Source organism: Equus quagga, chromosome 22 (assembly GCF_021613505.1).
Source record: "Equus quagga isolate Etosha38 chromosome 22, UCLA_HA_Equagga_1.0, whole genome shotgun sequence".
Lineage (NCBI taxonomy): Eukaryota > Metazoa > Chordata > Mammalia > Perissodactyla > Equidae > Equus > Equus quagga.
This window is the reverse complement of record NC_060288.1, coordinates 1277208-1289984: the sequence shown is the minus strand read 5'-3', so window position 1 is coordinate 1289984 and position 12777 is coordinate 1277208. Positions and strand designations below refer to the sequence as shown.

At 42.0% G+C, this 12777-nt stretch overlaps 1 protein-coding gene across 5 annotated transcripts in view; it reads right to left on the bottom strand.

Moving 5' to 3' along the window:
* The window catches only part of INTS10 (integrator complex subunit 10), a 29205-nt gene that overhangs the window by 15774 nt on the left and 654 nt on the right, over positions 1–12777 (bottom strand). For 3 of the 5 annotated variants that reach the window (XM_046648496.1, XM_046648497.1, XM_046648499.1), the window contains exons 2-12: positions 12613–12680; positions 11075–11161; positions 10219–10358; positions 8394–8475; positions 7723–7863; positions 7119–7290; positions 6487–6656; positions 5557–5690; positions 2093–2246; positions 856–938; positions 14–166 (exon numbers count right to left, since the gene is read on the bottom strand). In XM_046648496.1, coding sequence (XP_046504452.1) covers positions 14–166; positions 856–938; positions 2093–2246; positions 5557–5690; positions 6487–6656; positions 7119–7290; positions 7723–7863; positions 8394–8475; positions 10219–10358; positions 11075–11161; positions 12613–12680 — 1384 coding nt within the window. Of the gene's footprint in view, positions 1–13; positions 167–855; positions 939–2092; positions 2247–5556; positions 5691–6486; positions 6657–7118; positions 7291–7722; positions 7864–8393; positions 8476–10218; positions 10359–11074; positions 11179–12612; positions 12681–12777 lie in introns of all 5 variants that reach the window. The other 2 variants (XM_046648498.1, XM_046648500.1) reach the window with 1 other exon arrangement.

The following is a 12777-nucleotide window of genomic DNA, read 5'->3' as shown; positions in this document are numbered from 1 at the left end:
GGCGCGTACTCACTCTGTACTCTCCCAGAGCAAAGTGGCAAGTCGCCAGCTGGATGAGCGCCCTCTGATGCTCCAAGGTCCCCTGTCCCGTGATCTGCGGCTGAGGAAGTGATCCCTGGAGAGCTGCTAAATGATGCAGGCTGGCTATTGCCTTTTTATATTGACCCTTAGAAAGACAGAACAGCAAGGAGAGAAAAAAACACTGCCATGAAGAAAAAGTCTTCAGAGTTGATTAAGCAACTAGCAAGCAAATACAAATAAGGTACCTCTGGCTCAATCATCTGAGGGGGAGACGGAGCCTTAGCGACAGTCTTTCTAGTCTAATTCTTCAGGCTAAATAAAATCACACAAGCCCTTTGATAAGGTACATTTTGGAAATGCCATTTCCTTATAAATATTTTACTACTAACATCATGTCTCCGTGAAGGATGGAAGCAGCAACCTGTCCCTTTCAACAACAAAGGCTGGAACCTCCCCTTCTCATTAGTGGATGGTCCACTCCCTCCATCCTAGGCCTGAGGAGCTCAAGAACAGCTGAGAAGGCAGAAAGACTCCACCAGAGTGGAGAGGAGGGGCGAGAAACAGTCACTTTTTACTGAAAAGTAAAAATCTTACTTTTACAAATGAGTGTGACTGGACATAGCAAAAGTAACACAGAAGATGTGGCCTTGTCATTTTGGAGTTATTTTGAGATGAAAGTGGACCACAAATCCTCTTTGTCACTGAAGGCAGAACGCCTGCCTTCAGAGCACAGACTAGTCCACAGAGGGAACACACACAACTTGCATGCTGAAGATGGGTCACAAGAACATCATCGTGGACAGACGCAGAAACTTAAAATACACACTACTCTACCTGATAGATGATCATGTCGGTGAGGAAGATTCTTAACCAAAGCCAAGTATCTGTCTTCCAGGCCAAACAGATTCTTGTAAATTCTGAGCAAGAATTCAAAAGCAAATTTACCAAAAACATGTACCACAGAAGCAGAAAACAAAACTAACAAACTGAGCAAGAGAGAACAGCCAGAGACAAATTACCAAAAAATGGATGGCAACTTTAGACTTGGATTTCTAAAATGATGGCCCAGAATTCCACTTAGACAGTGAAGTTAGCACGCTACCTGTCAGTAATTCACAAGTGCTACTTTTATTAGGCACCAACATTTACTATGCATGTAACACATGCCAAGAGGTGTTCAAAATGCTTCTCGCATATCCACCTCATTTACCTTTTAAACTACTTTGCTTTTCCCCAGAAAAAGGTCTTGTCTTATTTTCATTCAGTCAAAATAATAAATATACGACATTTTTAAAAAGCAATTTACAACTAAAGGAAAATCCCCTCCAGAAGTCACATACACATTCACAATTCTAGATGTGACAAGGAGAAACCAAATGACGCTGTATCTACTTAGACAAGATGACATGACACATCTGACCAAGGGCTCTGTGTGGGCTACGATGGAAGCAGACAGGGGGTGAATGTCCACTGGCTACGAGGAAGGTAAGGCGCCTCAATTCCGGAGTCGAGGAGAAATGCGCTGGTTAGCAAAGTGCTAGTGATTCCAAGTAATGCCGAAACACTGCACAGTTCACACAGGTGAAACGCCCTCTAGCTTTATGTCTATGCTCAGAAGAAAACGGGCTTTCTGGAGCGTTTGGATATTGAATTTTTCAGGCAATGGAGCTAACGCAGATAAAAACAGCATTACCTTTTGTATTCTCAGTTACATGTGGCTTAAGGAGGATACAGAGCAGTGGGACAGACTAAAAGCACAAAACAAACCAACCTACCAAGAAAAAAAAGGCCAGCAGTACAAATATTTAAAAGAAAACCCAAAAACTCTCTCTCACACTCCACCCCAACCCTGATTATAACAGACCCTCAGCCGGGAGCTGAGAGATAAGTGGTTATTTGAATATTAATAACTGATTAGATATCCCACACAAAAAAGAATCCTAAAAAATGTGTGAACTGCTGTCATCAATTTAATGAGCCAAAGTGACCTGACATTTCAAGGAGAACAGTGATGTTTTAGCCTGACGATTTTATATGCTAATGTGGCACTAATGAGACGGCATATTCTTACCCTTGTCAAGGGAGTCCAGGGAAGAGAGCAACTCCCAGCTCTCTCTGGCCAGTTTAAAGCTTTCTAACACCTCAATGGAATTAGCGAGCTCCGCCTTATTGACGACAATGTGCCGATTCCTTCCTTTTGCCGAACAGTCTTCGTCGTCTGAACTCTGCTCAGAGAATGTGAAGAACATGAGGAAAGTTATAAATATAGTCATACGCTGGAACATTATGACATTTATTGCTGCCAATCCAGGTTATTATATGGATTTTATATCAAAGGATACTATGATAATTTTTTTTTTTTTTTTGGAGGAAGATTACCCCTGAGCTAACTGCTGCCAATCTTCCTCCTTTTGCCAAGGAAGATCGGCCCTGAGCGAACATCGTGCCCATCCTCCTCTACTTCACATGTGGGACACCTACCACAGCATGGCATGCCAAGCTGTGCCATGTCCGCACCCAGGATCCAAACCAGCAATCCCTGGGCTGCCCAAGTGGAATGTGCGCACTCAACGGCTGCGCCACTGGGCTGGCCCCATAATCTCTTTTCTGAATTTAACAAACTTTAAAATTTAACATAAATTTTTCATCTTTTCACTCTCACAAGTTCAATTTTTACTTTTTTTTTTTTGCTTGAGGAAGATTAGCCCTGAGCTAACAGCTGTGCCCATGCTCCTCTGCTTGATGTGTGGGTCACCACTGCAGCATGGCTGATGAGTGGTATAGGTCTGTGCCCAGGATCCGAACCTGCGAACCTGGGCCATTGAAGCGAAGTGCACTGAACTTAACCACTATGCCATGGGCTTGCCTCCAATTTTTACTTTTAAAATTAAGTTTATGTTTTCCTGACGATAAATTCTAAGTTCACGTTGGGTTCAGAGAAAGACTACGGAGTTAAAATTTCCAGTAATTTAAAATACATCAATTTTATAAAAGCCCAAAATTAGATTTTTATAATGAGAGCTGTTTTATAGTTTATTTTTTCCTCAAATATGTGGCATTATTTGTTTCCAAATAATAGCTTGGTATGTAGTGGAATAAATTAAAGCTTGGCTCCCCTAAGAAATAATGTGGAAAAGTGACCGTACTTATTTTTGGTTCCCTGTGCACAACCCCTCCAGCGGCCACCCTTCCTCCCCCCTGTGCAAGGTGTCCAGTTGGGAATTATGTTTGTCTGCACTTATCTACTAACGCCCTCTGTACTTGACAAGAAAGATTTCTACTTTCCTTGCTCCTCATGCCAAGTAATATAACGCCAAAGAAACGAGAGGGCCTCAGAGAAAAGTAACTATTGCAAATGCCAAAAAAAACAGTCAAGGCAAAACAGCTCCACTTAGTTATATCCTGCTGAGAATTTCTTGAATCTTTTATTCCACTATGTCATTTAACTAATTCAATGACCCAAATTAAATTCTCCCTGAAATTTCTGCCCCACTAAGATTATTTAAAAAGACGTCTAAATCTTTAGCTAAAAGCTTCATTCCTCAGGCTACTCTCAGAAACAGTAAGCACCTCCCTCCTGCCACCCCACCTTTCTCCCTCACTTTCAGTTTGCTATCCTCCTGCTCTTCCTTGATGCTGCCCCACCCAATTTGCTTCCATGTTCTCACCCGCTCTCAGTAATGACACAGCCAGACCCCTTTCACAATCAAACCCCATCTGTCAGGTGTCTTATGGCATCAGGTCCACTTCCAATCTAGTAAGATGTACTAACAAGATCACTCAGGCTGCTGGGTAGAGGAGACTGCAGGCAGCAGAGTGAAAGTGGAGAGACAAGATGACGCCGCCAACGATATAGGAGACAGTGATGGCTTCAATGGGGAGGAGAGTGAGAGACCGAGAAACAGATGATGGGGCTATGTCACAGACATTGAATTATATGGGGACATGCCACTGCTTTTAGCTAAAACCAGGAACGTACAACCTATTATCTACATGGGAAGAAGTGTCTGTGGTGTTAATGTGAAGCACCTAGATAAACCACACACCCTGTGAAACCAGAGGGAAAGCTAACCAGGGCTACCCCACTGGGAATGTCAGGCTGGAGTCGCCTCCCAGAAGCCTCAGTGACCTTTTTCTAACCGCAGTCAGAGGGCATCCAGGAAAGCCTGGTCAGCACAGGGGGTTCTCCACCCTGGGTTCATGGTCGGATGTCAAAGCATCTGTCACCTCTGAAATTACCTGCAAAATTGTGCATGGGTGCATTTTTCCATGGGAAGAAACAAACTATTTTATTGAAAGTGTTAATAACCTCGCAAGCATTCAGAGCAGCCACATCTTCCCTGCTCTGATCACTATCACACAGTCTAAAAGACATGTCAGACTGAACTGATCTCAAGGCACAGCTCTTTGTGCTCCAGGGTCTAGTGAAATGTTACTCAAGGACTGAAGCAGAGGGGGTAAGGGGACTGAAGGCAAGAGGGAGGAGAGGACAAAAAGGGGCTGAGACTCCAGGCTCCCCTCGGCATCTCAACTAGAGCAGGGGTCAGCAAAATGACCTGCAGGCCAAATCCTGTTTCTGTAAATAACCTTCTATTGGAAGACAACCATGTCACTTGTTGACCACTGCCCACGGCTATTTCTACACTGTAACAGCAGAGCTGAAGAGTTGCAACAGAGGCTGTATGGCCTGTAAAGCCTAAAATATTTATTACCTGGCCCTTTACAGAAAAACTTGGCTGACTCCTAACCTAGAGCATCTCCACTTTCGTGTTACACATTGGGCCTCCACTAAAGATTTTATTGAAAGAAAGGATTCCTCTGCTTCAAAAAGTTTAGAAATCACTGTCCTGCACAGGCCTACTGCCGGGCCAAATTCTTCAAATTTTCTGGCCTCTTGCATCCTTGAGCAAACTGTCCCCTCTAGACAAAATCTACCTACTAATTCCAAATGACAAAACCCTATATATCTTTCAAGGCCGATTTCAAACACTGACCTCCTTCACGAAACCTTGCCAACATCTCCCCTTGGGTTCTGATTACTTCCTACCCTGAACACCTAGGCACTTTGTATTCTGAGGCCAGCATTTGCCATGGCACCCTGCTCCAGACATCCAGTGGAGCTCGTCTGGCTTTGCTTTTTAAATATAACTGATGCCATTCAGTCAAAAAAGGTACAGATCACTTACAGTGGGTTTCTCCACCTCGGCATGCCCACCTCGTGGGCTGGATCACTCTTTGTTGTGGGCTCTCCTGTGCACTATAGCATGCTTAGCAGCATCCCCGGCCTCCACCCACTAGATAGTAATAGCAACCCCTTCCACTGAGCTATGACCATCAAAAACGTCCTCGGACATTGCCGAATGTCCTTAGGGGGCAAAATCACTTCTATTGAGAACCACTGATTATACAGTAATTATATTTCATAATTAAGACAACTTAGTTTTATCAATTTAGCTTCAAAGCCATGTTTTACAGTTTCATTTCTAGCAAATCATAAACATATAATCTGTTAACAACTATATCTGAAAGGATTACCATGGTTTTTTCTCTTCCCTCAGCTAGTTTCCTCTTTTTGTGTATGTGTTTATTACGATCAATTTCTACATCACCATACACATTTGATACATCCTCAAGAAGAACCAGTGGAACTTGGCTTGGGGCATTGGGACCTATAGATGGGGAAAACACCAACATTTAAAAACGCAGCAAGAAAAAGAATACTTAACATCAGGTGGACGTTTACTTAACTGTCATATGAAATTATAGGTCATTAAAAAATATGTTCAGTGTGGTCCCAATTAGGTAAACAAACAAGTATACAAAAAGACTGTATAGAAAAAAAGACCATACAGATAGACATCAAATTGTTAATAAAAGTTCTGTCTCAGTGGATTACAAGTGAAAGTTCCTTCTTTGAATTAGTTCTTACGTATCTATAAATTTTTTACAATGATCACAAATTATAAAATTACCAAAAATGTAAGACTATGAATTAAACATACATTATGGTTATGAACTACAAACAAATTTAAATGTATGAAAGATGATAAAGCAATACACAAAAATGAGAGCTGTGTTATACTGGAAGGATTGTGGCTGACTTCACCCTCTTATTCTTCTGTTTTTCATGTTTTCTAGAATTACAAGCATATATATTATTTAAAAAAACCTTTGTGTATTGCAAAGTCTCTGTGAAATCTACTTCAATATGTGGTTACGTCTGCTGAGTTTTCAAAACACAGGCATCAACTATCTGTACTTAGTTTTGACGTACCACTACATCCTTTGATACGGAAATTTTTAATGAAAACATACTTACATAAAAACCCTCAACAACTGAAAAAAGCACTGGCATCACTCCACCGTTATGTGGCTCCAGAACAATGCTGAGGTAGACATTTTCACTGTCCTCACCCTCCCAGCTGAGGCCAGTACTGTGGGACACCCTAAAATTCTTAAACCAACCTTGGAAGAGAGATGGTTGTATGCTGTTGACATACTGGAATGCATTCTTAAAGAAGACCAACATAGTGGAATAAACCACTTGGTTTCTATACTTTGCATGAGCTTCATTATCAAAATTGTTCATGTATCTGCAGAGATCCTTCATTCTATGCAAAATGTCACTATAGCTTCTGAAAGATGAAGGATGATAAAAATTATTTAATTACTCTGGGCTTGTCAGCAAAAGGTCTAGAAAAAAGCCCCAATAGAAACATTACATTTACCAAATGAAGCTCTTGGCATGTAAATTATTCTTTACTGTCTGCATACGGATGCAAATTCCCCTTCTGAATTAGGGCAGGGATCAGACCAAGATTTCAGGACACAAACATGCCAAGTAGCTTCTCTTTCCTCAGAACGCCAAGGAGTGCTTCAAGCGCAACTCCACCTTCAGAGTGCACACTTCGGCTGGGAATCTTTTAAGACGTGAAAATCCACCCCCTTCTACATCGATACGGAGTGTTGAAAATTTGCCCAAAGAGAAGTGTGTATACATTATATGCTTTTAAAAAAAAGGGTTTTTGTTTTTTAGGACCTGAGATTATGCTATCAAAAGATTTGTTAGGCAATCCTGGAAATGAACAATTTTTTACCGTCTTCCTTTATCCATCTGCCATTCACATCTCACTCCAACGACATTCAAAATCTTAAACAACCTCTCCCAAGGGTCCACAATCTGGGACGATTTTTCAGTCAGTCCTTCTATTATGTACTTCTGAGAGCTACGTTTGCTAGGTGACATTAAATCAGATGTTTCTTGGGCACCTGAGACATGAGAAAAAAGTAGCCTACAATTAACATTACTACTTACTATTTATGTGGAACTTGATAGAGAAAGAGAAAGTCAAACTCCCCATTCAAAATGCAAGAGCACAGAATCTCAACACGTGTGTTTGTTCAAGGACCCACAGCTGGCCACTGGTACCAGGAGGAAGTGACTGTTGAGCTGTGGTACATGGGCGAAGCTCAGTGCACTGATGTTACGGTCCAGCAAGTTGAATGTTCTGATCAAGAGGTAAAAGTGGTTCCAGAAAAGACTCATCTCTTAAGTGTAGTATTTTTTTCTAGGGACTATGTTTTAGAAACACTACCAAACTGGTATGTATCCAGAGGAGAACAATCAGAATGATAAGGAATTTCTGAGTTTGCAACTTTACTAAAATCTGTCTAATAAAATTGCAGGATATTCCCACTTACCTTGATGCTGATTCTCTATTTGAGTCGACCTCGTGACATAATTGATATAAAATTCAGCTGCTTTGGTCAAGTACTTATATAATAAGTTGGCAGGCAATCGAACATCATGGTTGTTAATTATTAGAGGAAGGACGTCACAAACTGTTGAAGAGGAAAAATAAGAGAAAACCACTTATCTATGTGCCCTAGGGTTCTGGCAAAAACAAAATTTATTTTGGAGTTCATTTAATGTATTATCCAAAATACACAGGGAAAAAATCCCTTATGGCATATTTATTTAAAACTGCAGTGCAGAGGGACACCAGTGGATGAAGTCAGCAAGGAAACACACAGGCAAATCCCACCTCTGGGTCGGAATCCAGTTCTCATGTCGGGTGGTAATTCAGATGCTTGTTTACTATTATGCTTCATACTTACTACTAACATACATCCGTACATGTTGACACACTAAATACATGGTCTACATGCATTCTTTTGGAGGTATCGAATATTATACAATAAAAATTTAGAAATTGTTTAAAATGCTTTGTGCAGTGGAAAAAATAAACAAGGATTTAAATTCCGTAATATGAAAAGTTCCTTTGCTTTCCACAAACAACCTTATCCCTGAAATGATACTTATCCCAGTATAGTCGACTTAAAGAATTAATACAAAACATAATTTTTCTTACCAAATAATTTTCTAAAGCAGTTAACAGGAGAGTCTTGTTCTTCAATAGTTTCAGCCTCTAACAGTGCCTCCCCAAGGCCAACCTGTTTCAAAATATAATTAATCATTTAAATGTGTTACAGCTTAAGGTGTCAGAAATACATGAAGAAATAGGGTATTTTTTAAATTTATGACATAGTTTGTATATTCCAACTTCCCCAAGAAACAAATATTCTCATTTTAAAGACTAGGAAAAAAAGAACCCATCAGCAACAGAGCCCAGAAGGGAACCTCAAATTCACCTGACCACACACTACTTTGTCTTGGTTATTCTCCTTTGAATTAGTAAAATTAAAACACTAACAAAATGTCTAAGAAACTTAAAAGAAACACTGGAACTAGAGACAGAGTGACAGCAGAAATGCAGAGATCTTCTAAGCAACGTGGAAACTAGTTTTACACTCTACATCAAGATGTACAATGTAGACAAAATTTATCACTTTCGAGAGTTGCCAGCAGCCACCAGGACTAGGCCAGGCTGGACAGAACTGTCTGTTTTCAGAACACCTTTCCATGAGTAACGCCCTAGCATAGGGGAAAGTCGGCTGATCAAAATCCACCAAGACGTCTGCATGACCTTCCTTGAAACCACCTGGGGATGAATGGGGCCGGGGGTGGAACAACGTGAAAGATCACAAAACAGAGAAAATTAAAAGCCTGAGTAATGATCAAGGAGTGTACTGGGTTAAACAGTGTCCCCCAAAAATTCATGTCCTGTCACAACCTCAGAATACAACCTTATATATATTTTATCTTATAAAAAAGAAGGTCTTTGTAGATGCAATTAGTTAAGACATGGTTATAGTGGATTAGGGTGGGCCGTAAATCCAATGACTGCTGTCCTCATAAGAAGGTCATGTAGAGACACAGGGACACAGACACACAAGGAAGGCCATGTACAAACAGGAGGCAGAAATGGGGATAACGCAGCTAGCCAAGGACTGACAAAGGCTGTTGGTGACCACCAGAAGCTGGGAAGAGTAGGAAGCACCCTTCCCAGAGCCTTCAGAGGGAGCGTGGGCCTGCCCACACCTTGCTTTTGGACTTCTAGCTACCAGAACTGTGAGAGAACAAATTTTTGTTGTTTTAAGCCACCCAGTTTCCGGTACTTTGTTACAGCAGCCACAGGGAACCAATACAGGGAGGTATAGAGAAGGTTAACTGGGGCCAGAAGCCAGAAAAACGGAGTGGGAAAGAATACGCAACAGAATTTGAATAGTTAATGGTTTGAACCCTGACTCTCCCTCTTACTGGCCATGGGAAGGTACTAACATGTTTAAGACTCAGTTTCTTGATCTGTAAAGTACTACCTACCTCAAAAGATCTGGGGAGTATGAAAGGAGACAGCTCACACTCACCAATGCCTGCCAGTAGCACTCATAATTATTACGGTTATAAGGAAAGGGCAGGAGGAGAGGAAAACCGCGTCCACATAGCAGAAGCACATGAAAAACGTCTGTTAAGACTATAAACTATGGCTCTCAAAATGCAACGCTGAATACAACGGAATAAGATTATTTTTTAAAACTGTACTTTACAACATTGCAAATAAACAGCACTGCCAAAGCTTGGTGGCTGTTTCCTTACACTAAGACAACTTCTACTGGAAATTAATAAAGTTTGATAACAGTGACGTCCTTTCAGCTTTACGGACAAAGATTCCTTGACCTAAGTTCAGTCTTATCCAGTGCTCCTCAGAATACTACACACTGCAGTTCCTAACCACGCTGATCAATCTGTTGCTCAATTTCACTGCCTCTTTAGAAAAGGAAAGGATCAAATCCTACCCCATGTTGCACCACCGTTTCAGGGAAGCGTCTCAAAAGCAGAAGCAACATTTCTGATCGTTCCAGGGTATTGAAGCATTGTTCTGTAACCTTCAGCAACATTTCGCACTGGACCCGGCCAGGAAGAGTTTCGAATAAACCTGTACACAACATGTGGCACTTCAAAAGTTTCTTTGAGAAGAAAATGCAGAAGCAAAAGTGGAAGCAACACATTTTCAAGTAGAAAACAGTAAACATTATGTGAAGAACCACTGTCGTTGGGTTTCAGCTACAACCTGAGGCTTCTGGGTCAGACGGTATTGGGCAGAAGATGTTTGCTGAGTGACCATAAAACATTTGGAGGCCTTATTGGATCCAGAAGACAAGAATGATGTATGCAAAGGGTCACAACAGAGCATGTAGCTTGCTGAGATAAAAAGCACGCTCTTGTTTAAGCTGAAATGACCTAAACCGTCTACTTTATTTTTTATCCAGAATTCGAAATCTTGGGTTGACTAATAGCAACCAACACAGAGTGAAGATTAATGAGAAAGGTCATAAATTACTAAAAGTTTGTCTCTTGTTTTATGCAACTCTGCCTAACCTACAGTTGCTGATTACTGTAAAATCTGTTAAAAATATATTTAGTTCCCTGCATTAACTGATAAATCTACATCCTTTCAGGAAGTTTAAGGGGTTCTAAGCAAATGCTCAAGGGACCAAGTGACATTATTTGTACAGGCTTCATTGGCCAAGAACAAAACACACATATGGGTACCAATACCACAGATGTGACTTTTTGGTGAAATTATTATATAGAACTTGGTATTCCAGAAATGGTAATTTATACACCATTAGGTTATCACCCCATTCTTACTTCTTAAAAATTGGGTTTGTTTATCCTGTGAATCGTTCCTTAATGCTGACGTAATAATGCTGATTTCTCTCCACACCACCGGCTGATCTGGGAAATTCACAAACCTATTTTTAAAATGAATGCATTACATTAAAATGTCAGATTCTATATAGCATCTGAAGAAGAAAGTAAGAACATTAGCATTTGAAAGAAAACACATTTTTCTTTATTCCAAGTAAATATGTAGATACACCAAAACAAACCAAAATAAAGATATAAAAATAAAAACTAATTAAGAAAAATAAGGGAAGTCACAAAAGTCTTTTAAGTTTTTTATAAGTGAAAAGACAAGCGACGATGACAGATAAAATAATCCTAAATAGCAATAGAAAGAAAAAACTACTGGGGCTGGCCGGTGGCGCAGCAGTTAAGTGTGTACGATCGGCTTGAGCAGCCCGGGGTTCACTGGTTTGGATCCGGGGTGCAGACATGGCACTGCTTATCAAGCCATGCTGCGGCAGGCGTCCCACAGATACAGTAGAGGAAGATGGGCATGGATGTTAGCTCAGGGCCAGTCCTCCTCAGCAAAAAAGAGGAGGATTGGCAGCAGATGTTAGCTCAGGGCCAGTCCTCCTCAGCAAAAAAGAGGAGGATTGGCAGCAGATGTTAGCTCAGGGGTAATCTTCCTCAACAAAAAAAGAGAAAGAAACAAAGGAAAAACTACACAAAAGAAAACACGGGCAAAAGCAAGTAACAGAAAAAATACAAACAGCCACAGAGAACATTTGAAAAGATACTCAGTCCTATATTATAAATGAATGAACACAAATCTTTAAAAAATAGCAAGATGCCACTTTCTCCTACCACACTGGCAAAAATTTAAAACTGAAAGACTGATAATATCGAAAGTTGGCAAAGAAAAGAGGCACTCTTATACACCATTAGCGGAAATATAAATTGGAATAGTATTTTTTGGAGAGTAATTGATAGTGTACCAAAATTCAAAATGGGCGTAGTCCTTGACTGAAAATCTACATCTAAGAATCCATTCTACAGAAAACACTAAAACATGGGTGCAAAGTGGCTTGCTGACACTCTAATTTCAAATAACTAGGAACTACCTAAATCTCCCCAATAAAAGAGCGGTCACGCAGTGCTATCCCGCCGTGAAGACCGAGCGCGATCCCGCCCACGAGGCCTGCGCGCGCCGTGTGAGCGTGCACACCCGCGACACTGCACTCCGAGTGCGGACACTGCGCTCCGAGTGCGGACACTGCGCTCCGAGTGCGGACACTCCGCTCCGAGTGTGGCGGGGCTTCCGCTCGTCACTCTCCGCTTCAGTCCCGTCTGAACTCCGGCAGACGGCATGCACCGGTCCCCACGTAAACGGTCGGATAAGACACTTTCACGGCAAAACAGAAGGCGACGACTTCTCTGCAGAACCCGTGTCAGCAGCTAGCAGCCTAGACTCCCGCCGAGGCGGCTCCAGGCCCAGAGCTCCAGGCGGCCCCCCGGCCCCCCGACCCCAGGCCGAGGCAGCCCCGCGCCGCCGCACTCACATGTCGTAGAGCAGCCTCCCGGCCGTGGCGGTGCGCTCGGCGTTCCGCTCGATGGTGTACATCTCGTACTGCAACGCGGACGCGCCGTCGTCAGGGCGCCGCCCGGCCCGGCCCCTGCCTCCAGACCCCCGGGACCCCGCCCCCGGACCCGGGGACCCCGACCCC